At 45.2% G+C, this 27,296-nt stretch overlaps 1 protein-coding gene across 1 annotated transcript in view; it reads right to left on the bottom strand.

The window, feature by feature from the left end:
- The window catches only part of Frmpd2 (FERM and PDZ domain containing 2), a 122,349-nt gene that overhangs the window by 57,958 nt on the left and 37,095 nt on the right, over positions 1 to 27,296 (bottom strand). Inside the window, exons 9-15 of the mRNA XM_051143332.1 lie at positions 26,810 to 26,984; positions 22,040 to 22,187; positions 21,338 to 21,476; positions 17,238 to 17,393; positions 11,839 to 12,024; positions 8,194 to 8,350; positions 765 to 969 (exon numbers count right to left, since the gene is read on the bottom strand). Coding sequence (XP_050999289.1) covers positions 765 to 969; positions 8,194 to 8,350; positions 11,839 to 12,024; positions 17,238 to 17,393; positions 21,338 to 21,476; positions 22,040 to 22,187; positions 26,810 to 26,984 — 1,166 coding nt within the window. The remainder of the gene's footprint in view (positions 1 to 764; positions 970 to 8,193; positions 8,351 to 11,838; positions 12,025 to 17,237; positions 17,394 to 21,337; positions 21,477 to 22,039; positions 22,188 to 26,809; positions 26,985 to 27,296) is intronic.

Below are 27,296 nucleotides of genomic sequence, written 5' to 3'. Positions count from 1 at the left end.
TTGGGGCAATAATTTTCTAAGCATTGCTTTAAGGTGGGTGCATATATGCATGTATTTTGGTTTAAATGAATCACCCGCTCCCTGCTGCTGAAGCAGATGTAGAATTCATCTCACGCCGCCCATCCTACCCCCCATGTACCACGCCCCCCCCCCCCCCCCCCCCGCCAAGCAGATCCCACCACCCCCTCCTCGGTACACAGCCTGGGAATCTCTGCTATTTATGTAACTTGCCTTGTAAGTGTAATCCAAGTTCTAGGCTATTTTTAAATGTATGGATCATTGTTTTACAATGGAATACCAAATTATGAGCTCCCTGCTTCGCATTCAAATTTAAATGACAAGCTGTCAGCCTGGAACACAGCAGCCTGTCAGGGTTACGAGTACCAGTCTCCTGAATGGGCTGCTGCCGTTGAGTCCTAACCCTTGAGTTTCCCCTTCTGGTGAATAGGAATGATGGTGCAAACAACTGCACAGGGGTGAATGGGTTAAGTCAAGTGCCAAGACCAGTACCTGGCTTAGGGGTGGCCTAAAGCCTAAAGCTAGGTCGCCACCTAGCTCTTTCCTCTACCAGAAGGTATAAACAGAAGGAAGGATATGGGACCGACCCCTGGCCCTGTAGTGGTCAGGTCAGCTTCAGCATAGTAGTCTGCAGTCCATCTCTGGGTCAAGTTAATAGAAACCCGGCGAACATACACACTCTTAGGCATTGAAGTCCACAGACTGCGCGCCTGGTTGTCTACACTCTGAAGAAAGATAAGGCCTACCTGCTCCTGATCCCCTGTGTCCTGGACTCCTTGCTTCCGTGCATGTTGTCCATGGATGTGCCCAGTCGGCCTCCTGTGGCCTTCTGCAACCTGGGTACACACAACTCATTTTCTGAGCATGGCAGTTTCTGAATCCAAGTGAAAGGGTTGGCCTGCGTCTGGTGGGCAGAATTCAAGTTGCCTATTTGTACAAAGTTATCCTGATCTGAATTGGGAGAGAGAAAGACAGGCACACACACAACATTACACAGGTCTCGCTCACTGCTCTTGAAACACGAAAACACTCCTTGTCCTGATTCTCCTCTCCCGGTTCTTTTTCTGCACTGAGAGACTTGACATTCTGCCTCCTGCTAATTTGGGGAGTCTTTGTGCCTAGCCCCAAAAAAGCAAGTCCTTCTAGTCAGCACTTGCTAATAAAGATGCTCCAGAAGCCTAAGAAGAGAGGCAAGATGGTCCCTGTAGCTGACGGACTGGGATCCAGGAACCTGCTCTAACTGGTGCCACTCAAAGCTCCAGTAGGGACTAGACAAAATAAACTGCCATACCTCATTCTGTCTTCACCCTCACAGATCTGCCCTTGCAAACTCTCCTGAAACAAAGCTCCTGGGGTCCCAAGCCAGGCTCTTCCCTGTGGGATGTAATCTTTAGTATCTACCTAGCTTACTTTGCCCTGGCAGTAAAAGTCCAGGTAAATGTCTCCTGCCAGATCGATAAGCACACATTAGAAGTGCGGACCCTGGGCTCTGATTCTTTCTCACTTTTTAAAAGGCTTAATAAATGACTCTGGAGAGATCCTGAAAAGTAGAGGGATACCCCACCTAACTATTTGTATTACTCATTACAAAAAAAAAAAAATGAGATTTTATTTAAAAATCTCTAAGGTTAACAAGGCCTTGCTCAAAGCTGCATCTTTTTTGTTGTTTTTGTTTTGTTTGTTTGTTTTTGGAGGGTTTTAAATCTGTTTGCTTTTTGTTTTTGCTGTTGAGATAGGGTCACCTGTAGGCCATCTGGACTGGAATTTCTTCACAGTCAAGGATGACCTTAAATTCTTGGACCTTCTGTCTCCACCTCCCAAGTGCTGAGATTACAGAAATGAACCGCCACACCCAGCTTGCATTTATATTTTGAAAAAGAGAAAAGTTGACAGTCTTTGGGCCATATGCTCCCCACTGACACCAGGAAGGAAGAAGTAAAGCAGCATAAGGGTAATCAGTTTCCATGCCCCCTGCATTTTATATGTCTGTATATGTGCGGTGTTTATGTACATACACATGTATGTGCTAGCTGTGTGTACCTGTGGTAGGTGTACATGGGATGTATAGAACAGGATGTATATACACCTTCTTCATATTTTTCTGTTGTCTGTCTGTGTGTGTGGTATGTGAAAATGTGACATGGCTATCAGATGTAGAAGTGCTTATATCTGTGTTACAATGTGAATGCATGGGTGAGTACCCAGTAAAACCCCCCTGTATGGAGACAGTGAGGAAAATTAAGCTACTTAAGTACACCCCCCTCTCTCTCTTTTTTTTTTACAAGTGCCTGGTTTCTTGCTAGGACTTTCCCCCTGAAGATGCTAGACACTTCAAGAAATTACTTGCTGAGTATTTGGGAGTATAAGAGGACTCGCTCCTCACATAGAATAAGCAAGAAAGGATGGAAGAATATGGGTAATTTGAATATGAACGGTAGATTTTGCACAGACTTCAGTCTTACACCGGAACTTGGTCCTGTCAGGAATGAAGTAGTGCCAGTAGCTAGCTCTGACCGGATGTGTCCTGTGTGACACAAAGAGCAGCAAGCACTGCCACCTCCACTGTTACTCAGAACTCACCACAGCCCCTAGGGTAGATAATGTACCCATTTTACAGATAAGAAAACTTGAGAATGGATAGTTTGATCCTGGTCCCAAGGCCATTTAGTGATAGAGCAGGTTTCAGACTTAGTCTGCAGGCCTCACAGGCCACACTGGTTAGTGGGAGTGTTGCCGACACTGAGCCACAGACGGCAGCACCAAGACTCACATAAATACTCCCAGCCATCTCATTACCAAGTCCTGAAGGAACAGCGGCCTAGTCCTTAAGTAGACAGAACACTTAACACCTGAAAGGGATTTTCCTGGCAGAGATGGCTTGGGGGGAGGGTGTAGTCTTAGCCCAGAGATGCTTAGTGGTCTGAAGCAGGACTGTACAGAAACTGGCACTGCAGGAAGCAGTCATTGTTGCTATTCCCTGGAGAAAGGGACTCACAGGAGGGAGCAGAGCAGGAAAAGGTCCGCTTGCCTGGTTCTTAGAGGAGCCATGTTCCCAGGGAGTGTTGGGAGTTGAGCAGGCCTTAGTGCACAGGCCTCATGTCAAGGCAAAGGATGGAGATCACAGAGGCTAATGCGCAGCAGGACAGACGCAGCAGTAGCAGGGCACCAATCTCACCAGGCATGGTCCATAGACAGAGACCAGATAGCAAGAGGCCAGTGTCAGCCGGCCTGGGCTCCATGATGCTCTACTAGTTACACCAACAGGTAACACTCTTGGGAGAGCCAAGAGTGCTGCTGGTCCCTTGGGACCAGAGGGAAGGGTTGCCAAGAATGTCCCAAAGATGCTAGAATGCTGAGGGGCCAGTGTCTGTCCATCTGGCTGTGGGCAGTTCACAACATACTTGTGGTTGCAGTAATGTAGCTGACTTTACCTGCATGCTAAGGACGCAAGTCCAGGTTATATATAGCACCCCCAAACACCCAAGAGGCACCCTGAGTACTGAGTCCCTGGGCAGCAGAAGGGTGGTCCTGAAAACATAGGCTCAGAGAAAGGCCAAGTACACTCCACATCCCAGGACACGCCTGCAAAAAAAGGGCTGAGAAAAGACTTGGGGCCCACTCAGCAGTGAGGACAGACCCTGCCTGACTCCATCCAGGAGCTGTGCACGGAATCCATCCTGGAGCTGGTGTTTTTTTTTTTTTTCCTCTCCAGAGATCCAAATATAACTATGAAATGAAGTGCCTGCTGAGACAACTCGCAGGAGGATGACTAAGAGATGTGTGGGAAAGGTTCAACTTTTCACCCATCAAAGCAGCAAAACAAAGCCACCGTGAGAGAGAGTTTTTACCTGTCAAATGCACACACAAAATGTAATGCCATCTACTCTTTAAAGACGAAGAAAAAATAATGAAGTCAGGTTGGCATGGGGCTCCAGCATCCTAGCATGACACGCAAGAGGCACAGTGAGGCTAAAAGTATTCCCTGGTGTGGTACCCAAAGTTAGATTTCTAAGGTTAAGGAATGACATGGAAGCTAGAAATGTTTATCCATCTAGAAATGTTATGACGTTTATCACAGTTGCATTTGCAATGTTGAAAAATATACCAAAAAAGGAGTGATTAATTAATTTTACTTCCATACAAATCATCCATCTATTTGTCCATCCAAGAAACAAGTATTAAAGGCAGACACCCTATCATATGCCTATAACCCAGTGCCTGGAAGGCTGAGGCTGGAAGATCATGAGCTTTAGGCCATTCTGGCTATACTGCAAGACAATCTCTAAATTAATTAGCTGATTAATAAATAAACAAAATAAAAAGCATGTAAGTACCACTTCTTATTTGTCACACCTCTGTTTCACAGTGCAGCTAGGAAGGCTATGAGATGCTGGTCCGATCTCCAAGAAATTCCTCATCTATTACAGATGCATACACAACTGAACACAGCAGATGTCACAGGTGACAAAAAGAGGCATGGGTGCCCTCCACTGGGGAAGGGAGCAGCTGGGAACGGCCAATTGAGAGAGGCTTCAAGACAGAGTTTTCCTTTAACTTTCTCGGGAGAAGCAGACTTTCTTGGTTGCCTGATCCCAGAAGGGTTAGGGAAAGCATCACAGTGGAGGCCTCTGTACTAGTTACTTTTCTCTTTGCAGCAATCAAACACCTGACCGAAGCATCTTAAGGGAGGGAAGTTTTATTTTGTCCCATCATTCAAAGGAAAGTCTGTCGTGGTGGGGAAAACAAGCAGAGAGCCAATCACAGCGCTTCCTCAAGCAGAGAGCCAATCACAGTGCTTCCTCAAGTAGAGAGCCAATCACAGCGCTTCCTCAGGCATAAAGCAGAGAGCAATGTCGGTGCAGCCCTGGCTTCCTCCAGTCTTATCCGGGACTCCAGCCCACAGAAATGGTGCTGAGTGGATTTTTTTTTTTTTTTTTTTTTTTTTTTTTCTCGGTTAGTCTAGTCTAGATAATCGTTCATAGGTATGCCTGGAGGCTTGTCACCCGGGCATTTCACGATCCTGTCAAGTTGACGGTCAGTACTAACCATCAAAGCCACTGAACACAGAGACACGAAGACACCGGACCATGGTTTTTAGCAGCCATCAGCGTGGCATGCAGGACAGCTGGAAAGCAAAGAGAGGTATCCGGACGAGAAAGAAGTCAAGGCTGGGGCCAGACCGGGAAGAGTCCCCTCAGAACTTGGGGCTTGTCTCTGCTGACAGTGCGGAACTGCGAACAAACTTTAGCAGGGAGAACATGATTGGGCCAGACTTTCTGAAAGGCTACTCCAAAGGCTGAAAGACCAATCTGAGGGCAGGTGGTGACGATGGAGTAGAAAGGGAAGGTGCTGGTCTGGATTCCCAGTTTCCTGTAGGGTAGGTGATGGATGTCCCATCTGAGCAAGATAAAGATCATGTCAAAGGGATGAAGATGGAAGAGATTTGCTGGGCGAGTGAGTCTGAGGGCAGGTGAGGTGGCCAGCTCTCCCTTCTATGGAGCACTGGAAACAATGTCTGGGGATCTGGGGAGATTTCTAAGCCCTGCAAGCATCTGGTTCTGAATTTTAGCCTCAGAATGGACATAGAAAAGTCAGACACAGAGGTGCATGCTTAAGATCCCAGTGCTGCGAAGGAGACAGATAGATCCACGGAACTCCCTGGCCAGAGATCCTTATCTAATCCGCAGCCTCCGCTAGTCACTGGGAGATCCTGCCTCAAAAAAACAAGGTAGACAGCTCCTGAGGAAAGACACCTGAGCTTGTACTCTGGCTTCCATATGCATGTACACTCATGTACCATACACACACACACACACACACACACACACACACACAGAGAGAGAGAGAGAGAGAGAGAGAGAGAGAGAGAGAGAGAGAGAGAGAGAGAGAGAGAGAGAGAGAGAGAGAGGCGGGGGAAGAGGATGGTATGTGCAGAGTTTCTCACAGAGATTCTTAAAATGCAAAGGGGAACTGGATAAGGAGGTCTTCTTAATGTAAGTGAAATGTTAGAGTCCTGAAAACTCCTAAGATGACAGAATTTGAAGTCTGAAAAAACAGTGAATTAGAGCAAAATAGGCCAGAAGGACCAATTTCACAAGTGAGCTCGCTGTGTCTATATACATATTTTATGGTTGCTGAAATCAGGCAGTAAGAACAGTTCTGCTGGTGTTTCACACACAGCATCTCAGCAATAGCAGGTAAACCGGGTACAACTGATTTGCATTTATTTTCTCTAAAGCCCTGGAAATCTTCTGAAACCAGCAGCCCTCGGTTTCAGTGGCAGATTCGCAGGTTTGTTCCATTATAGACCATGAGTTACGTTTATTCCCTGTGTTTGGATCTAGTTCTGAAAACTCTGATCCTGTTCTCCGGATCATTCAGGTCATGAACTGGCCCCTGAAGCCCAGGGTCAAGCCTCTGTGTATATTGGCTGGAACAGAAACAAATCCCATAGGTCACCATTGTCACAGTCCACTGAGCAGTGGGCAGTGAGCTAGAAACAAGACATGCTGTCCCACTGGAGCTGAGATGGTCAGCATGTCCTAATGAGGACACCAAGACTCAGAGAGGGATATGAGCTACCCAAAGCCATGCCGCTGGTCAGTGGCACTCAGCTGAGTCTACGGGACCCGTGAGGCCTCTTCCTTAGCCGGCACATCTCTGCCTTGTACTCATGTTTAAATCGCTTAGGTTCTTTTGCCCATACAAGTGCTGGTTCAATAGGTGTGGGGTGAGTCCTGAGATCCCACATCCTTAGCAGCTCAGAGCTTCTCAGCGCACCATTCCAGCTAACTGTTCCCTTTCAAAAATACAAAAGAAACACTGAGAAGCCAGCGGCAACCATGGTTAGGTCAGCACTCAAAAAGAAGGCTTGGGCATTAAAGGCTATGCTTGGCAAACAGGGAATAGCAGAAGCATGGCGGAAAGCTCCAGCTTTAATTCTCGGCCCCACTACCAAGCAGTTGAGGCATGGCTTCTCTTCTCCACACTCTGGTTTGCCCCTCACCGTTACGCTGACTTAACTAGTGCAGTTCGAGAGAAGAACGTATACATTGTGGTCATAAATGACATCTTCATGGGGGAGGGTTGAGGTGTCTGTCTACCACTTGCATGCCTAGTGCCCACGGAGGCCAGAGAGGGCTTAGGATCCCCTGGAGCTAGAGTGACAGACAGTTGTAATATCCTATGGGAGCACTGGAAATCAAGTCCAGGTCCTCTGAAGGGACAGCCACTGCTCTCAGCTGCTGAGTCATCTCTCCAGACCCCCCAAAATGAGGTCATCTTTGAAGAAATTATCACAAGGAAAAATAGTAAGAGGAATAGTCAATGGCTCCATAGCATGGGGTCAATAAACTCTAACCAGTGTCGTGTGATCATATGTCTTTATTTAAGCCATTAATCTCTTTCTTAGTTACATGAGTAATACATGCTCATTGGTAAAGTTTAATACTGAGAAATATTAAGAGAATAGCCATGCTTTCATGTGCAACTCCCTAAGGCGGTAAGATTTGGCTTTTGCTAATTTCTGTATTATTTTTTCTTGTTTTATGACATGGAAACATTAACCATGTGAATATTCATAAGCTATCATTCAATTTTAAACATAAATCACTAAAACTGAAATAAAATGACAGATGTAGTTCCTAGGCCCCTCCTGCCACCATTGGACTGCTCAACAGTATGCATGCTGGGAGTGGAGATGCTCCACCATGGCACTGCACACAGGTCTCCTCTGCTGCCCTGCCTGGCTCAGCACTGTATCACGGACAGTTCCACTAGGCATCCATTTGTATAGTTATCACCTTAGGACAAACACCTATGGTAGAACTGTGAGCTAAAAAGGATCCAGAGCTCCTCCCAGCTTTTACAAAGTTAGATGAATGTACAGAGGGAGGGAAGGATTAGGGAGGGCAGGGGAGGACAAGGAAGAGGAAGAGAGAGAGAGGGAGAGCGAGAGACCTCCAGCTGCCTTCTGAGGAGATTGTTATCAGTTTGTTCTAGCATTATTTTCACTTTTGTCAATCTGATAATAAAATCTATACTTCATTTTTATTTCATTTCTGCCATTGGTAGTGACAATTTTAGACTTTTCAGGTATTTTGGGGTCAACTACAGATTACTCTATGAAAGAGCAAGCCTGTCCACTTGTGTGTTGCTAATACAGTATATACTCACCAGTTAAAAGATGAGGTGGCTGCACGGAGCCCATCTGCGCATGAAACCGATGTTGGGCAGAGCAGAGGTCCAGCAAGTATTTGCAGGTATTTGCTGAGTCTGTGACAAAGGTGTACTTTTTCCCAGTGACGCTGCTGGTGATGCTGAGCTTTTTTCTCTGGAGGAAGCAAGCACAGACTTAGAAGCCTGACCATCTTCACCCATCCCTTGAAGTGCATGTGTGTATATATGTGTGTGTGCATGCGTGTGAGCATGCGTGTGAGCATGCGTGCGTGTGTGTGTGTGTGTGTGTGTGTGTGTGTGCGTGCGTGTGCGTGTGTGTGTGCGTACGTGTGCGTGTGTGTGTGTGTGTGTGTGTAGGCAGCAATAAAAGCTCAGCTCCTCAGTTCAGCATCAACACACTGATGGAAGTGCATGGCAGGGAATATCTGACAAAGGCCCAATTTCTTTTCTTAGACAATGGCTAAACAAAATCCTTCTATTTATTCTTCTCCTTCATTTGTGAGCCAAATGTTTGTCATATAAACGCTATTGTCAAAGAGTGTGCTGGACAGAAAGAACATGAAAGTGCATTGTGGAGTGGCCAGCAAACATCCCCATCGTTTTTATTGTACAAGCTCCAAGCGTCTTGCTCTTGCTCTGATGAGACAGGGAGGCAGCAGAAAACAAGCCGGCAGCTGCACTGTAACAAGCAAGCAGCGAAACTGAGCTGCAGTCAGAACCAGCCACCACCAAGGCAGCAAGGAAGCTGGCAGGGGGGAATTGACCCGGATCCTCATTACGTCATATTATAATACATTAGCATAGTGAAGGGAGAGATCGAACAAAAATATAGGAGTGTTTTGAGCCATCCGCAAAGTGGTACATGCGCACTGGCAGCCTCCTCCCTTGTCTGGAAAGAGCATGAAAACAGAAACCCTTCTGCACGAAACACAGCCTGCGTCTTTGTTCCTGTTCCTCTGCCTATGGGATGTCTGCTCTTCTTTTGTGTAATAAACTTTCACTTGTTGGTTTCTGTCATACGCAAGACAAAAAGGCTCCATAAAAAGGTGCCCAGGTTCTAATTATGCGAAGAATGTTGTGAGCGTTTATACATCTTGTTTCGTGGCTGCAGAGTGAGGGGTCGTTGTCTTTACCTTAAACAGGATATAGAAATCCTTGAATCTAGGAAGCAGATCTGGAGTCCTCAGAATGCACCCCAGAATGCACACACTGAAGGTGTGGTGGCACATTTCTTTAATCCCAGCACTCAGGAAGCAGAGGCAGGTGGATCTCCACTGTCAGGGCTATATAATTATCAATCTCAATCAGATAAATAAAAAGAGAAATGTAATAACTATACTCAAATCCGAAAAGAGAGAAACACAGAGTCTCATTCTCCCCCCTCGCCCCCCTTCTCCCCTCCCTCTCTGTCTCTTTCTGCATTTGTAGCACTGGAACTCATAACACTACTACAATGAACAACAGATTTCTGTACAAACTGCACATTTTACCTCAGCCACACTAAATGATAAGTTGAGCTGTTTTTCTATTCTCTCTAGATAAAATGATATTATAAATGCTATCATATGAAAAAAAGAATATGAAAATCCAAAATCTGAAAAGAGAATGCATGCAGGCTCTGCCAGGGAGTTAATGAATGAAGTGTCTTTCTGGCATTTGCACTATTTAAGGAGTATGTTCTCTGGCTTTACACGGGTAACTTTGGCAGCTTCTTTTCTTATTCTAAACAACATTCCCTTTCACGAAGCAGCCTCCCTTTGCAACTTTGTATTCTGTGGCTTAAAGAGGGCCATGTGTTGTCTTGAGTAGTCTGTTCTGTTCCGTGCATTTATCTCTAGAGATGAGGGCGAGGGTGAATGCTGAAAAACACTACAGCTATCAACACCATTAGGCTCCTTGTTCTAGAAGGGATAGTTTTTGATTAACTCTTAAGTATGCATAGAAGCCAAGGTACTCTGGGATTGTATTCTTTGAAAATGGCATCCTTGGTCCCTTGGCTACTTCCCTGCTGGGTGAAAGGATGAATGAGATGTGATTGGAGGTCTTTTTCAGCTCCAGCTATTAGTACACACAACTGAAGCTTCCTGAAGTGATCTCGGATTTCTCAGAACTCACTACTTGGAGCTTGCAGAAGCATGAAGAGTCATTTTCTGTGGAGGATGCTTAACCAGCCATGAGCATCTGGTGATATTACTTCACGCAAAATAGTCCATTCATGCCAAGGAGGATATTGATCATCAGGGGATGGAAATCCTAATTAAATAGTTTTTGGGGGCTTGTAAACTTAATGACTTCCCAGATTTGATTACAAAAAAATTTCTGGCCTAGTAATGAGAAAACAAATACCTGGAAAGTAAAACCAATGTACATATGTACATATGTATGTATGTATGTATGTATGTATGTATATATGTATGTGTAAGAATAAACTTAATGGAACTATTGAACTTTGTGGCCTCAAATTTTTCCATCTTTAAAGATTACTACTTGGAGAATCTGCATTTAGACAAATCACATCGAAGTCTTGGTTTAGTTAAGCATGCAATGAAGAGGGCAAGAAACAATATAATAGTGGTGTATTTGATTCAATACTTTGAATTCTTTAAATATCTTTCAATTAAATTAAAAATAATTAAAGTTCTGAAAAATTCATGAGTATAAACATTGCTTATACTTAAGTTTGGTGAAAAAAATCAATATCCTAAAAATAAATACATAGGTCAGTTTAATGAACTCAAATTATGCTAATTATTACATATTTTTGCATATGCTTTATTTTCCTAAACACCAATGATAGTTTATTAGGAAATTCTATTATGACATGACAATGTTGATTTCAAAAATCATGATTTAAAAAAACACAAAAGAAACATTCAGAAACTGAATTAAAAACTGTTTTTAAACAATAGGAAAAAAAGTAGAAAGTGTCTGAGCCACATGTCAAGGGACTTTGTCTTAAGATGAGTCACCAGTGAAACATAAATATTGACCTGAATGACCCCCATGACAGACAGGGACAGTCAGCTACCAGGTCCCAGTGCCACATTGATAGAATCTAAATTCGGGAACTGAAGAGTGAAAAGAGCATTTTTTAAATGATTTGAAATGTACATCAAGTTGGATGTTTGGGGGAGTTTTGCATATTTAAATTTTTCCTGTGGCCATTCGACACTGTCTGCCAGGGTTCCTGCAGTCCACCTGAGGCACACTGGGTGCCTGAGCTTGATGTGCAGAGGAGACACAAATCCTTAGGTCAGATATTTCTAAACCTTGCCAACTCTAATCTCAGCTTCATTCTTTCCCTTCAGATCCCACTTGTCCTTGCGTTGAGCACAGATGGGCTCCCCGGGATAGGGGGAATGAATGGAGAGAAAATATGGTGTTTGAGGCTACAGGCTGTTTATAGAGGCTGAGATCAAGCTGGCAAGAGGATTGGAAAAGGCTTCCTGGGGATTGCATAGCCCCTACACTCCCTTAAGTATTTGGTCCTCCCAAATATGTCAGTGCACCAGAATACAGGTTAACTGATGACAGAATATATGTGAATATGTCAAGAGAAATACATGTAGCCACTGCCACTTAAAAGGGCCACAGATTAAAAGAAAGAGAGGCATGGATGGCTATCAACTGAGCTTCACTCACATGGGTTGAAATCATGCCAGTTTCTCTCCATGGAAACTGTAATGTCATCATCCTGCGGCTGCTTTTCACTTTGTAGACCATGATGCCTTTGGCACAGACCCCCAAGGCCAGTTCCCCCTCTGGCCTCTTCTTCTCTGGGAAAACACGGTGTACTAGGACTCCATATTCTGGAAGTTGCTGAACAACCTGGAAGAAGGAAAAGGCCAATTTAGGACCCACGAGTTCACTGGTTCAAAATCGTGACCCTTGACCTCTTCTGTGGAAAAGGTCCAAACAAGATGAAGAAACACTCAGCTAGAGAGTTCTTTCTCACTCTGGAATAGATCTACACCTTTGATAGAATGACATTCTTCTTTGTTCTGTTTGTTTAACCTAAAGAATCCGTTATTGTAGACTACCTAAAAGAACATTTGGGGAAAAGAGAGCGTGGGAGGGAGAGGGAGTCATGCTGTGCCTGTGCTCCCATGCTTGCTGTCCCTGGGGGGCGTGCTCTGGACCTGGCCTCCGCACATGGATGGCTTTAGATGGGCAGATGCCCAGACTTCCCACAGACCATCCAAGGAGGTCTAGGGGGAGATCTGCATCAAGTTCCTGATGACTCAAAACTCCAGAGGCTTACAGTTTCTAAGTTGAAGGTTCAAGGCTGAGTATGTGTAGAATCCCAAGAGAGGATGGGTTCCTCAGGACTAAATCCTCAATAGCATGCAGCATGACAGTTGGAGTCAGTGACTTCATGGCTAACGTGTACTAGGCTCTAAGAACTACACATCAACATGGTTCTTCAAGCTGTATGTGACTCATCTCCCTAAACTCTTTCATTAAACTTTTGACTTACGTTCTAAAAAAATTTTTTTTAATTGGGAATATAGGTCACCAAGATAAAAAGATGGTGAACAAGTATTTATGATTCTGATTCTCTTGGGATATTATCAAGGTTAAGGATCCCCTTCTCCAGCTGTGCCAATCATATGGTCCCATTGTTTCATGTTCCAGTTGCAAAAGCTGAGGCTCAGGCACAAAAAGGAGTCTTCTGGTCATTAGCAAGGCTGTCACAGGGAGCTGAGCCAAGAGCAACCTGCAGGGCAAATACCTGTCACTTCAGCGTGCCTCACTGAAACTTGGCAGTGCCTCTGTAGGCTCTCTCCAGCCCCCATTCTTGCCTCAGTTTACCAAGCTAGGAGACTGGAATTTGCCAGAGGGTAAGGGTCAATCAGAGCTGGTAGCCATATCAGCCCCATTGAGTTCTCATGAGTGTTTCAAGCATAAACTCAACACAAATGTTTTATTGTCTGAACAGTGGTCACATGACCAGGAAGTCCTCATCGGAAGGTTGATGCATATAGACCTACAGGAAAGGCTTCCTGCTCCAGAGAGCTAAGAGCCTCTCAGAAGGGCTTCGCTGCTGAGATCTAGTGCCATACCTCTTTCCCCAGCCGACTTCCATGCCCTGTCTTTATGCTCTTCCTCATCCATCCATGTAGTCACTGAAAGAGGCCAGTTAATGGTCTTGTTCATCTTTCTTAAGCTAGCCTACCCTAATTGGTTAGCCCCAGACCCCAGTGAGAGACCCTGATTCAAAACCAATGTAACGCTCCCCACACACAAAGAAAACAGCTGCTGACAGTACAGAGAGTCTATCCTGTACCTTTTTTACATCTGTAATTGCTTTCATAAAACATACAACCAGATGAGGCTTGATGATCCATGTCATTGCTTGACAGTGGACAAGTCTTGTTTGGCCATGCAACCAAGTGTCATTAGGTCCCTGCTCAGATGAGGGATATATGGGCTTTGATGGCATAGGTGTTCTTCATTAGACAGTTATGGGTTATTTGGACATTGTCAGTGACTGTTCTGCCCAGACTTTGTTTTCTGTTTTGGAGTTCATAGTTCAGCCTGAGTCTACGTTCACCCTGATTCACAGCAGTGGCTAAGGACACTCGGCCTCCACTTTGTTTCCACTATGCTTAGGTAACTCATGTGCTGCCAACTTGTGTTTTCTGTCCCTCTTGGTGTAAATGCCTAAAATATCAAGCCCTGTTGGACCAAATATAAAACAAGGTACAAGGCTAGGATAACAGTTTTCGGCAATACATTGGGGAGTATGTGACCATATTTATGTGGTTCGATCTGAAATAATAGTTTCAATTTCTTTTTACTACATATATCAGAACAATTTCCTGCTAGTGGATATGATGCTCCAACTTTTGGTTTAGTCAACTTAGGGAGGAAAATCTGAAAGACAAATCATTCAGCTGATCCAAGTAATACGCCTAAATTCCTCGGAGGCCGGAGTGGGAATCTGAATAGAAGAGTCTGTTTGATTCCAAAAATTCACTCTCAACAACTAAAAATCGAAGCATCCCTAGAGACTGGGAATGTAGATAAATATGCATAATGTTTTCTAGGGCATCTTCCATCTGCTAACAGTAAAATAGCATATCTGTCTCCTGTCTTCCACGGTGCCTTTCCTCATCCATTCCAGCCTGGTCTCCCAGCAGCAGACAGCGAAGTGAGATGGGAACCCAGCAGTCCTAACTGTCCCTTGCTGTTCTGAAAACTGTGGGTCACAAGTGGATTGTTCTTTCCTAATTCACAGCCATTCATATGCTTTGGCCCTGGAATTCCATTTCTGTGAATGTATTCCAGGAAAGCATGCTGAGTAACCAAGCAAATCCTTCTGATAATTTTGTTCCTAATCTGGTGCAGACTTGCAGGGATAGGTCAAGGGAACAACCCACTTCCCAGGCTGGAAAGGACACAACACATGAAATACCTGGGGAACGCGTCCATTAGACAGCTAAGTAGGAAAGACACAGGATTTAACCAATGCAATTTCAACAGGCTACGGGAATTTTTTCCGCACAACACATCCCAGTCCCTAGCTGAGCAGGAACAGCCCCAGCCTGGAGGATGCCTGGAACACAGTGCGCTAACCTTGAACAGGTTGTTCAGGGATTCACACACTCACACAGCTGTGAATTTTCCAGACTAAGGCTGGCGTTCAGTGGTGCCCACACTGGACTGCTGCCAAGTCTGCTGCCAGTGGGAGGAAATGAGTTGGCAGACACCAGCATCTGTGAGCCAAGCCAGCAGGCAGCCACCTGGGAATGACTTCCTCCTTTTATCAAAAAGAAGAGCCTAGAGGAGCTATAATTAAATATCTAGTGATTATTTGTGGTATAATGGCTCTGTGTTAGGCTTCATAGATCTGGGGCACAGCTGGTACTGACATCCTGGTTAGAGGAACAAGAAATGTCCAGAGGTAAGTGGGATACAAGATGCCTTGACAATATGTGGCATCGGTGATTGAACTGAGCACTGCCACCTGTGTCAGCCACCTGTGTGACTCCACTCATGAGATTCTACCCATAATAAACGAACAGAAATATAGTCAATGGTGCATATAGAAAAATACTTCAGCATTGCATAGTGGGACTATTTATATGGCAAAGAATACAATGCTGGGGGGGGGGAGTATGTATTGATTCAGAGTAAGTTTTTAATTTTTTTGCAATGTAGGATTATATGGATAGAAATACTTAAGGAATATATGCTCATTTTAAACGTATATGTATATATACATATATAAGGGAATGTAGAAGTGTGAATATATCAAGATGTAAGTGTGCTCATTCTCTGAGGTAGCATGGCTGGGAGATGCTTTCTCCATATTTGGGGAAAGACTTTGACAAACTCACACTGTGATACAGATGCTTCCCGTGGGTGCAAAGCTCATCCTCTTCAACTCTCTGTGTATCAATGAAGGCAGCCTACACATTAGTCATTGTGTTAGGCCACCAACAGGAAGGACGGGAGGCAGAGAATGTCTCCACATGAATGAATATTGCATGCAAATGATCAAAATCTGCCTGATGCTTTTTGTGAAAGATCGGAAGAAAACGTCTTCAGCCTTTGGCTTGTTAAGATGGTAGCTATTTTCATAGTTTCTTTTCATAGTTCTACCAGTGGAGGGAGGAATGTGATGGAGTCCAGGACAGGGAGCTGGGCTCAGGACAGGCTGCAGGCAGCGTTTACCCCACAGTACTGACCTGCAAGGGTGAAGACCTGGGTCTCAACTCAGTTCTCTAGTTCTATGGCCACTCATCATCTTTGAGGTCACCACACATTCCTCCTCAAAAGAATGAATGTTCTTGACAGGGAATATGTGTGAGACTGGACCACAGTGTGTGTGTGTATGTGTGTGTGTATGTGTGTCTGTGTCTGTGTGTCTGTGTGTCTGTGTGTCTGTGTGTGTGTGTGTGTCTGTGTGTGTGTATCTGTGTGTGTCTGTGTGTGTGTATCTGTGTGTGTGTCTGGTGAGACGTAGACAATGACATACTCACTGGCTGTCCCCATGTTAGGGGTTGGGATCATTTTCCTAAGTGATTGTCCAAAAAGAAAAGGCCAAACCTTATTTTTCCAGTTCTTCTCTTAAGCATAAATTCTTCTGTTATCTTCTTAAAAGCAAAAGCAAACAAGCAGACAAATATATGGACAGAATAATTTGACCCAAGTTTGGAGGCTTAATTAAATACAGAGAAATGTGTATATGCCCATGCCCATGAGTCCCTTAGAAGGACTGCTTCCCAAGTCTGGAGATCCAGCCACATGAACCTCTTCTAAAAGATGCTCCGCTTTCCTTCACACACACCCTGCTCATGAGCCTGCAGAGAAGAGAGGCTATGTTCTCTTCTTCCTGCCAATCACTGGCATTGGTCCTATTCTCTCTCAGCATATCACAGTGTGCCCACTGCTAGATACACAGTTGTCATCCTGAGACCTGGGACCCACCAGTGACAAGAAACACATGCTCCTTGTCTCCATTCCCTATGGCACCTGGCTGACAGTGTGGGGGAGGCAATGGAGCAAGTGAGGCATCCATCATCGTTGGCATTGGCATCATGGGTGCTCTCCAACCTGTGAGACCAAAGTCTGCTGCTTTAAGGTGAGGAGAGAAGAGACAACAAAAGGGAGCTGCATCCTATACAGCTGTGCTGACAGCTGCCCAGAAGGCTGCACACAAGGAATCTCCCGATAGCTCCACCCAGCTTGTTACCCAGTTCTCTCTCTCTCTCTCCTGTGCATCCTCTGCATCATCTAAGAGGTCTCCCTGCCCACAGGAGAGTGTCACAGACACGTCTCTAAGGTCAAAGCAAGCCCCTGTGACCCCTGGCCTAGTCCAGCAGATCCTATTCCTCTGAGGGGCTCATCCCTAAGACCACCTATTACCAGAAGCCTTCCCGTGTTGCTTGGCATGATGAAAGAGTCTTCTTTTTGTGGGTTGAGCCCACTCCTTGCAAATTTGATCCCTTCTGGTTGCTAGAAATGGCTGCAGAGAGAATGGCTGACTACATTTCCTGGACCCTTGACCTTTCTCAAGACCCCAGAGGCCTCACCTCTAAGAACTCTAGCTCAGCATCCTCTCCCCATGGCGCAGAACTGAGCCGGTGCATCTCTGAGACTTCTACTTGGGCCCGGATTGCTGTCATGCGCTCTATAAGCCTTGCCGGGATGTAATCTTGAATTCGGAAGTACGCTTTACCCTCCACCTGCTAGGAAGACAATGCAAAAGAAAGCTTAGCTAGGAAGCCTTCTGGCCACTTCTAAATAGAAGAAAAATGTGAAACCACATTTCCAATAGCCTGGGACAAGGATATTCCTTTGAGCTGCCTCTGGGACTTAGTGCTGGGTTCTGTATTAGAAATGAGGCCAAACAGCAAGGAAGTCTCAGCTATGACATCATCTCCATATAGGACCATGTCTGGGGAGACCAGATCCCTCCCCCACCGCAGACCTCAACCTTTAGCAGGTCTGCTACTCAAGAAGCTGATACTACAGCCCCTCAGGAGAGGCCAAAAGACTGGTGTCACTTAGTGCCCAGGACTGGGTTCCCTCAACACAGACATGGAGACAAATAGAAGTATGGTGAAGTTCACAATGGTATAACCTGTAGGGATCCACTGGGGGAAAAAAATGAAGAAGACAGCCCTGGGTAGTGGGGAACTTGCCCTGTTTCTTTACTTCTGATTCAATCTATGCAATCTCAAGGCACCTCTGCCAGCCTACCCCTAGGTGAACCATTGTGCCCCCAGCTTTGATAGTAGTTGTCATGAGGAAGGAAGCTGGTGTTGGGTGGATCTGGCCTCTATTCAGAAGGTGGGTGTGTCAATCTGATGGGATTCAGAAGAGCACACCACTATGTCCTCCACACCCCACATTCACACTGTGGCACAGGTCTATCGACACGTGGTCATAGACTGAGAATCCTGGAGTTCTCCACATGACAAGGCTGGCTGAATCAAGGTTCAGATCGAAGGCACAAAATAAAAAATTAAAATTAAAAAAAGAAAAAGAAAAGAAACTTCTCAATGATCTACTGAATTAAAAAAAAAAAATCATGTTGGATTGGCCAAAATTCAAAACACTGACAACACAAAGTGGTGTTGGGAACAGAAGCAACAGGAATCCACATTTGTTGTGGGTAGGGGTGGAAAATGGTACAACCACTTTGGAAGACAGTTGGTCAGTGGCTCATAGAATTAAACAGACTCTAACTGAGGGCCTGGCAATCAACCCCAAAGACCTGAAGACCTATGTCCACAGAGAAAGCTACCATGGAGCCAAGACTGTAGCTCAGTGGGAAAGTACCTGCAGGAGGCCCTGAGTTAGATGCAGCACAGAACATATATATATAAATAATTGCATATGGTTCTTAATCGCAGCTTTATCCATAATTGCCTAACTTTGGAAGCAAAAGCTGTCTGGGGAGTAAGTGAGGGAAAATGGTACATCTCGGCAATGGCGTGCTTTTCAGCACTAAAAAAGAAGTGTGCTAGCAGGAAAAGACATGAAGGTTGCTTAAATGCGTGTTACTAAAGGACATAGGCCTATAGGAAAGGTTGCATGCTATCTCCAAATATGAGCTCTCCTGCTACAAATATGGTAAAGAGATGACTGGTCACCAGGGGACAGACAGGCAGAGAGCTAACAAGGGGAGCACTTAATGAATTTTACAGCAATGAGACTATGCTGTGATACATGCCATTATATATTTGTGAAAACCCATACAGCATGTGACACCGGGAGTGAACCCCTGTGTAACTCCAGTGATGACAACCTGTCAGCTTCCCTCCTTTAGTGGGTTATCTCTGATATTCTGTCACAGTGACAGAAATTTGTCTAACATGCATCCTGAAAAAGAAAGTTTATTAAAACATTTAGGGAAGGGGAAAGGCATATAGGATCTTTGTCCCTGCCTTTCTCCCAAAGAACATACCTAAGGGAAGAAGTCATCGTGGAACACAAGAACTTGTGGCATTTGTAGAAGAGAAGAGCTGGGTACAAATAGTGTGATGAGCATCATAATTAGCTCTTATATGGCACTATCAGGAGAATGCCCAACAGAGGGTCCTGGATATGTGATGGATGTCCCAGCCCCATGGGATCATAGTATGCAAGCACTCCAGGTCCACAGCATCCTCAGGAAGGCTACTCATCGTGTCAGGAAAGAGTGCAGATGGAGAGGAGCAATGACTATGGCTGTATAAAATCCCCACATGTGATCAGGCTGGAAGAGTCTCTGCCAGTGGAATGCTGCTCTGCTGTGATGGTGTGATTAAGGAGATTTATTTTTATACTAAATTGCCTTTGTCTCCCTCTTTAAAATGCAAATGCAATCATGTTACTTCCCTGCTTAAAATTCTGCAGGGGTGCCTGTCCTTCACAACAGCAGCTTTCTGCTTTTCCCCCACCACCAGAAGCACTTACAAAATATAAGCCCCTAAGCAGGACATACCAAGTCCTCCCAAGTGTGACAGGTGCCCCCCAGCCAGCCCCATCACCTCATGAAATATCTAAAGCCTCTTCCTCTTGCCCACCTACAACAGAGAAGGGCTGTCCCTTTTGAAGCCTCCCTACTGTAGTTAGAATGGTAAACGTCCCCTGAAGGCCAGGGGGTTGCAAAGCCCTTGGTACTATTAGAAGGAAGTGGAACTTTTAAGACAGTGGTTCTCAAACTGTGGGTCATGACCCCATTGGGAGACTGAGTAACCTTTTCACAGGGGTCACATATCAGAGACTATATCAAAGGGCCATGGCATTAGGAAGACTGGGAACCACTCCTTTAAGAGGTAGCTCTGTAAGAGAATTTGCGTCAGTAAAGGCACTCCCTTGAGATAGTGAGACATCAGACTCCTCTCCTCTCCTTCCTGCTTGCCTTGAGGTGAGCAGCCTTCTATCACGATTTACTGTGTCACCACATCCCAAAGTGACAGAGCCATTGACCATGATTAAAGCCTCTGAAGCTATGAGCCAAGTAGATCTTTTCTCCTTATAAGCTGACAGCCACAGGTATTTTGTTATGCTGATGGAAACCAAGAGTGCTGCCCTAATGCTGTTTGAAACACCCAGGCACAGAGAATCAAGCACAAGTATGGGTTCTAGGTGATGACAATGTGTCAAAACACATTGGTTGGTTGTAACAAATATAGTAGGTTGGTTATATTGGGTTTGAGGGGAGGAAGACTATACAGTGTGGGCAGGAAATCTCTGCATCTCCAAGGTAATCTTACTGTAAAACTAAAACTGCTCTAAAAAATAAAGTTCACTGACATTTTTATTGAAGATATCTTTTCATACAATATATTCTTAATACAGTTTTCCCTTCCCCCCTCTCCCCGTTTCAGCCTCCCCTCTTCCCCACCTGCTCAAATCTTCACTTATATATGATTCTGATGCTATGGCAAAGTGATGCTAAAGCCAAGAAGAGCCACTGTTTGAGAGGACATGCTTCCCAGTAAAACTCCCACTGACTGGCACATGTTCAGACTCAAATTTAGACTTTAACCATTAGTAGCCACATAAGCTACAGATTGTCCATCTAGAATATTTGACATCAACTTGCAGTGTTTATGTGGGTTAGATGTTTAGGTCAATGGCAGGCAGAGTGATCTCTTTACAAAGGTTGGCTATTAATACTGGTGATGGTGGTGATAAAAAATCTCAGTAAGCCACTGCTTTGGTCTGAGAAATTCCCCAAGAATCCAATGTGGATAGTTTTGATCTCCAGTGTAGTACTATTGAGAAATGATGGAGTGTTCATAGAAGAACTAGTGAGGGTCATTAGATCGTTGGAGGCTTCTCTTCAGAAGGGACCATGGAACCTCAGACTCTCTCCCTGTGACTTTGTATTTGGCATTGTGAGTTTCCCCCAACATGTGCTCCCACTATAAGGTTCTGATACCCAGCACCCTCATCAGAGGCCAAAAAATGGGGTAGCCCAATCTTGGACTTTGAGCATCTAAACCTATTCAGTGAATGCTGGCTTGATTAAGTGAATGGGTGTGTAGGTTGGTGGATGGAGATAGTTGGTCCCAGTCTCAGCAGTAGATGCTAAACAACACTTCTCAAAAGCAAAGCCTCTATATTCCTAACAGTCTCAGCATCCCATGGTCATCTTTCCAGTGGTCGCTCCCAGAGGCCCCAGGTACCACTCTACCTCCTTAGGATAACTGCCAAACTCAGCCTGCAGGGCAAGGACCCCCAGTTGCAGCAGTGTCTCATCGTTGCAATATAGTCTGTCTTCTAAAATGTCTTTCCGAAGCTGCAGGTAAAATTGATGCCTTGTCAGGCTGTGCCTGGCAAAGAAACACAGAAATAAAGACAGCTTGGATGCTGGGAACCTAGAAAGCACTACACTATAGAGGTCTGGGGAAATGGATACAAAACCCATCAGAAACCAGAGAAGAGAGACTAGTGTGGGTTCATCTCCTCCTGGTGAGGGCTTCTCTATAGCAGATACCCTTGAGGATGCAGTTCAAGCCATAAAACTGATATTCAGTTAGGTGGTGTCTCTAGTAAGCACCATACAACAAAGACGGGGAACTGACATCAAAGCCAATGCGTGCTCCTGGATCCCTCACCCCTGAGCTGCGGAGCTGTGCATGGCAGGGACTTAGGGAAAAGAGAGCTTTAGTGTCGAGTGGACTGTGTTTGAAATACATGGAGCAATTTCTCATTTTGATAGGGCCTGCCTCTGAAAGACATGTTGTCCTCTTGATTCTATTACATCAGAATCCCATGGATGGAAATTGACCTTTCTATGCAATCTGCCGCTCCTCCTGCCTATCCATTGCCTGCAATGCCAGCCTGCACAGGCACAACCCCTTTAAGGATGCCAGAAATAGACTGTGGCACTCACCGGAGCAGCCCATAGTGACTGACAAAGAACTTTATCCGCAGAAAGAGAGTTAAGGTGTCCATGGAACCTTTTGGGTGCTGCTCTTTCCAGCCTTCTGGAGCGACTTTGCACAATCTGGTGTCTGTGTCCAGGAAAAAGAACTCTTCACCTGGAATGGAAATAGAGTTTGGAAGAAGAATCTACAGGAAGTCCCTCATCCCCCAAGATCCATCCCTTCAGCTCTGCTCAGAGAGGTGGGGTGTAAACTGCATTGCTGCAAGAGAAGACAGAAGGTCCTTTAAGTATCTGGTAACAGGGGACTCTTGCAGGGGCCATAGGAGCTCAGAGAAGGAAGCAAAAGAAAACGATAAAAAATATATACTCACTTATATCTGGACACTATTCCAAGGGGCATGTCCCATGAAAGTCTTCACTTAACAGGAAAGTGGGACAGAGGGGAGGACATCCTATTGGGACTCTAGGTGAGAGAAGCATGGGAGAATGGAGAAATAGAAAGATCCAGAGGGTCCTAGAAGCCTACAAGAAGAACATTATGATTGGCAGATCTGGGCCCAGGGATCCTGCTCAAACTATGGCACCAGCCAAGGACAATATGTGCAGTAAACTTCGATCCCCTACCCAGATCTAGCCAATGGACAGGACACTCTCCACAATTGAGTGGAGAGTGGGAACTGACTTTCACAGGAACTCTGGTGCCCCATATTTGACCACGTCCCCTGGATGGGGAGGCCTGGTGGTACTCTGAGGAAGGATAGCAGGATACCAAGAAGAGACTTGATACCTTATAAGCATATACAGGGAGAAGAGGTCCCCTTCAGTCACAGTCATAGGGGAGGGTAGTAAGGGGAAAATGGCAGGGAGGGAGGGATGGGAGGATACAAGGGATGGAATAACAATTTAGATGTAATATGAATAAATTAATAAAATATATTTTTAAATAAATAAATTGGGAAAAAAACATACAATTACAGCCAGCCTTCCATATGCACAGCCTTTGAGTCTGCAGGTTCAACCCACCAGATATTGAAATAATTATTTTACATGTACTACATATGTACAGGCCCTTTTGCCACTGTCCCAGATAGATAGATAGATAGATAGATAGATAGATAGATAGATAGATATAGATAGATAGATATAGATATAGATAATAATACCCATTTGGACAGTGTTCACATTGAACTGGACGTTCTGGGTACTCTAGAGACATGGAAGAGTGCACAGGAAGCATGCACACACCACTTCCTTTTATTTAAGAACGTCTGCAGATTTGGATATCTGCTGGAATCCTATAATCCATTTCCTGTGCATGCTGAGTGACAACTGTACTTATGATGAAGAGCTGTCACTTAGCATCTGGTTCCCAGCTGTCATCTTGTGACAAGGGAATGGAGGGTGGCATCCCTGCCACATGCCACACATCCTTCTGCATCAACTGGACCATCCTGCACCTTCCAGGCACAGACACATTACCTACCTACTAAGTGATCACATACTCCTCCGACTCATCCAGTGAGCCCCAGCATCCAGAGGAATGGTACTCATGACTGAGCTTCCATCTCCCTCCCCTGCTCCCCTCTCTTGCTGTGTGTATATATGTCTCTCCTTCCCTCCCTTTATCATTCTTTCTCTCTGCCACGTAAGGACTTGGGAGAGGGATTTCCACTGTGAATCAGAAGGCAGGTCCCTACAAAGAACAAAATCAGCCTACGCTTTCATCTTAGAATTTCAAGATCCCAACTTTGAAGGGCAGGGGTGGAACCTACTGTTTAAGCTACTACATGACTTGCTGTATGACCAAGGCATAGATAAGAACAGCCTCATTTGCAAGCTCAGGTCTTCAGTTCCTGCGGAGTTGATCCTCCAGCCCACCTGCATGGAAGGTTAGATCAGTCCAAACTACTGAATACTGTCTCCACCCTTCTCCTTGAAAAGCTGCTCTCAACCAAACTGGGCAACAGAGGCCCCCAGGATTCCTGCAGGGCAGCCCTTGCCTGACACCCCATCTATGCCAGGCTATCTGCTCCTGTACTCCACCATCCAACCTCAGTGTGTAGGACAGCTGTTTGTCTGGGGTGAGACTCCCACTGCAGTTAGAAGGTGGGGCTTTTAAGTTAGCTGCCAGCCTTTGCTGCCTGGGGAGTACACGTGAAGAGGCAGGGAGATGTCCAGTTACTTCTAACACCTGTTACTAAAAGTCCAGCATTCAACCTTTGCTGCTGAGTTTGACTCCCCAACTGACACTCACTTTCCTTTAAGTTGAATTTTCTCCAATGGTAAATGGTTTGTGAATAGTCTGGTTGGCAAACCCTCCCAAAATGGTCTCTACCCAGATCCGTAATTACCTCAGGAGACCCCTCCCTAAGCAGCACCAGAAACTCAGGAATCATCTCCATAAAAAGCATATTAGCACCTCCATGATGGAAGACAGATGTTGCATTCACCTAGATCTTACTTTTTTCTTCATTTAGTGTATTGAGCATATATGTGCATGTTTGTGTATATGTGGGAGTGCATTTCTGCATGTGCCTAAAAAAAGGTCAGAGGAAAATCTTGAGTGCCATTACTCAGACATCATCCAGTATTTTTTTTTACCAAGACAGAGACTCTAGGTGGCCTGGAACTCCCCCAAGTAGGTTTGATTGGCAGAAGCAAGCCCCAGGGATACACCTGTCTCTGCCTTCCCAGAACTGGGATTATGATGACATACCATGACACTGAGATTCTTTTGTACATGAGTCCTGGTAATCAAACTCAAGTACCGCTTACAAGGCAGGCACATTACCAATGGGCCCATCTCCCAAGCCCTGGCTTCTACTGAGATTATACATTGCTAAAGAGTAAACAGACTCAATAGGTTGTGGGGGAAGGGGTGCTTTCATGCCTAACAATAATAATTAAGTAAGAAGCTGTTCATTTGAGAGGTGAGGCATGGGTGGGGTTGGAGGGAGGAATGGGATGGGATAAGTGACATAACTCAATTTTAATTAAAATGGTTTTAAAGATAAAGTGATTTGAATAGCTCCTGGTACACAGCAGGCACTTGAAAAGGATACAATGCTTCGTAGACCAGGCTGGCCTTGAACTTACAGTGATCTGCCTGCCTTTGCCTCTTTAAGTGCTGGGATTAAAAGTATGTGTCACCTCACCTCAAGCTATACCACTCCTGCTTGTGTACCTGAAAGATGTTCCAACATACAACAAGAACATTTGCTCAACTATGTTCATAGAAGCTTTATTCATAATAGCCAGAATCAGGAAACAACCTAGATGTCCCTCGACTGAAGACTGGATAAAGAATTTGGGGTACATTTACATAATGGAATACTATTCAGCTATTAAAAGCAAAGAAATCTTGAAATTTGTTGCAGGCAAATGAGTGGAACTAGAAAAGATCATCCTGAGTTAGGTAACCCAGAGCGAGAAGGACACACATGGTATATACTCACTTATAAGCAGATATTAGCCATCTAGTACAGGATAACCACACTACAAGCTAAGTATCAAGGAGGACCCTAGGAAAGATGCTCAATTCTCATTCAGAAGAGCAGCTAGAATAGGCACTGGAAGGGCTTGAAGAGAGGGAACAGGACGGGAGCCTACCCTAGAGGTCCTCTGAAAGACTCCACCCAGTGGAGAATTGAAGCTGAGACTCACAGCCAAACCTTGTGGCAGAGCACAGGGTGACTTAGGGAAGAGCTGAGGGGTGGAGGACCTCCACAAAGAGCTCCACAAGGAGAACAGCAGAGACAACAAATCTGGGCCCAAGGAGACCTATCGAGACTGATGTACCAACCAAGGGCCATGCATGGAGAGGGCCTAGAACCCCTGCTCAGATGTGGTCGATAGGTAGCGCACTCTCTATGTGAGCCCGATAATATGAGGAGTAAGGGCTGCCTCTGACACGGACCCTGCTGCCTGCTCATTGATCACTTCCCCCTGGGGGGGTAGCCATGGCAACCCATAGAGGAAGAGGATGCAGTCAGTCCTGATGAGACTTGATAGGCTGGGGTCAGATGGTAGGTGAGGAGGGCTCCCCCTTTCTGAGGACTAGGGAAGGGAGGGAGGGAGAGGGTATGAGGGAGGGAGGGTGGGACTGGGAGGAGATGAGGTAGGAGGGCTACAATCGGGATATACAGTGGTTACATTTAAAAATAAACACACACACACAGATAGAATACAATGCTTACTAAAAATGTTTTAATTTGTTTGTTAAAAGGTTAAACTTCATCAGTCATTACCTACACAATGGCACAGAATTGGCTCTTCTTTCTGTTTGAAAGTGTGGTCCTCATGGTCGGGGCTGGTGAGAACTCTGGAGAGACAAGGGTACTGCCACCAGCCCCACTGTGTCACACTAAGAACTCACAAAAAGATCCTTCATGAACGGAAAGGCAGAAAGAAATATCAAAACCATTCTCTTAGGAAAGATTAAGTTAGGTTCTTTGGGGCCAAGGTACAATACGCCAGCAGCACCCAGATAATTTAGAAATGTTTTTAATATTTGTGTGTCTAACTTCAGAACACTATAACTGATCAGACCTAGCCAGCCACTAACCCACATCCTACCCCAGTTATTTCATAACAATCTGTGCTCATTTGATGCTTTTCATGCAGGTACCCAAAGCACTCCCTGTGCTGACTTGTGTCGAGGTACACCAAGTAAGATGTCCCAGGATCAAGTAGCTTTTGAGGAGGAACAGAGTTCAGGCACTCATGTACATGGGTTCCCAGAAACTCGGGTCAATAGTGTTCCCGGGAAACACCTACCTTTCACATAAGCCAAGCCAAAGTAGGTGGTCTCCCCAAGGTTGACAAAGGACATGACAGCACTGAAGACAGATCCTGCTGTGGATTCCATGTCACACTTCACCTCCAGACACTGACCGTTCAACAAGACCACACAGAGGTCTCTGAGAGCCAAGAAGGATTTCTCTTTTTTGGTCTAAAAACAATAAGAATGTCAATGCTCACAACTGAGACGTAAAGTCTTTAACCTGGGTGAGTTGTCAGGCTAAGCACGCTCCATGCAATAGCTCATGGAATTGCCTAACTTCCCATAAGATGAGTATATTTTCTCTCCCTATCAGCAGATGATAAGCTGGTGCTTAAAGACAATGGGAGACTTTTCCAGGGTTGCATAGTTGGTAAAAGGCAGAACGCAGACCGAGCTCTGAGCTCTGAAGACTCTGTGGTCAGCGATGTGGGAGGTGGGCAGTAAGACTGATCCATCTCCTTCCAGGGTTTTCTTCAGACT

This window comes from Acomys russatus, chromosome 3 (assembly GCF_903995435.1).
Source record: "Acomys russatus chromosome 3, mAcoRus1.1, whole genome shotgun sequence".
Lineage (NCBI taxonomy): Eukaryota > Metazoa > Chordata > Mammalia > Rodentia > Muridae > Acomys > Acomys russatus.
The sequence above is the reverse complement of the archived record's forward strand: the minus strand, read 5'-3'. Positions and strand labels throughout refer to the sequence as shown.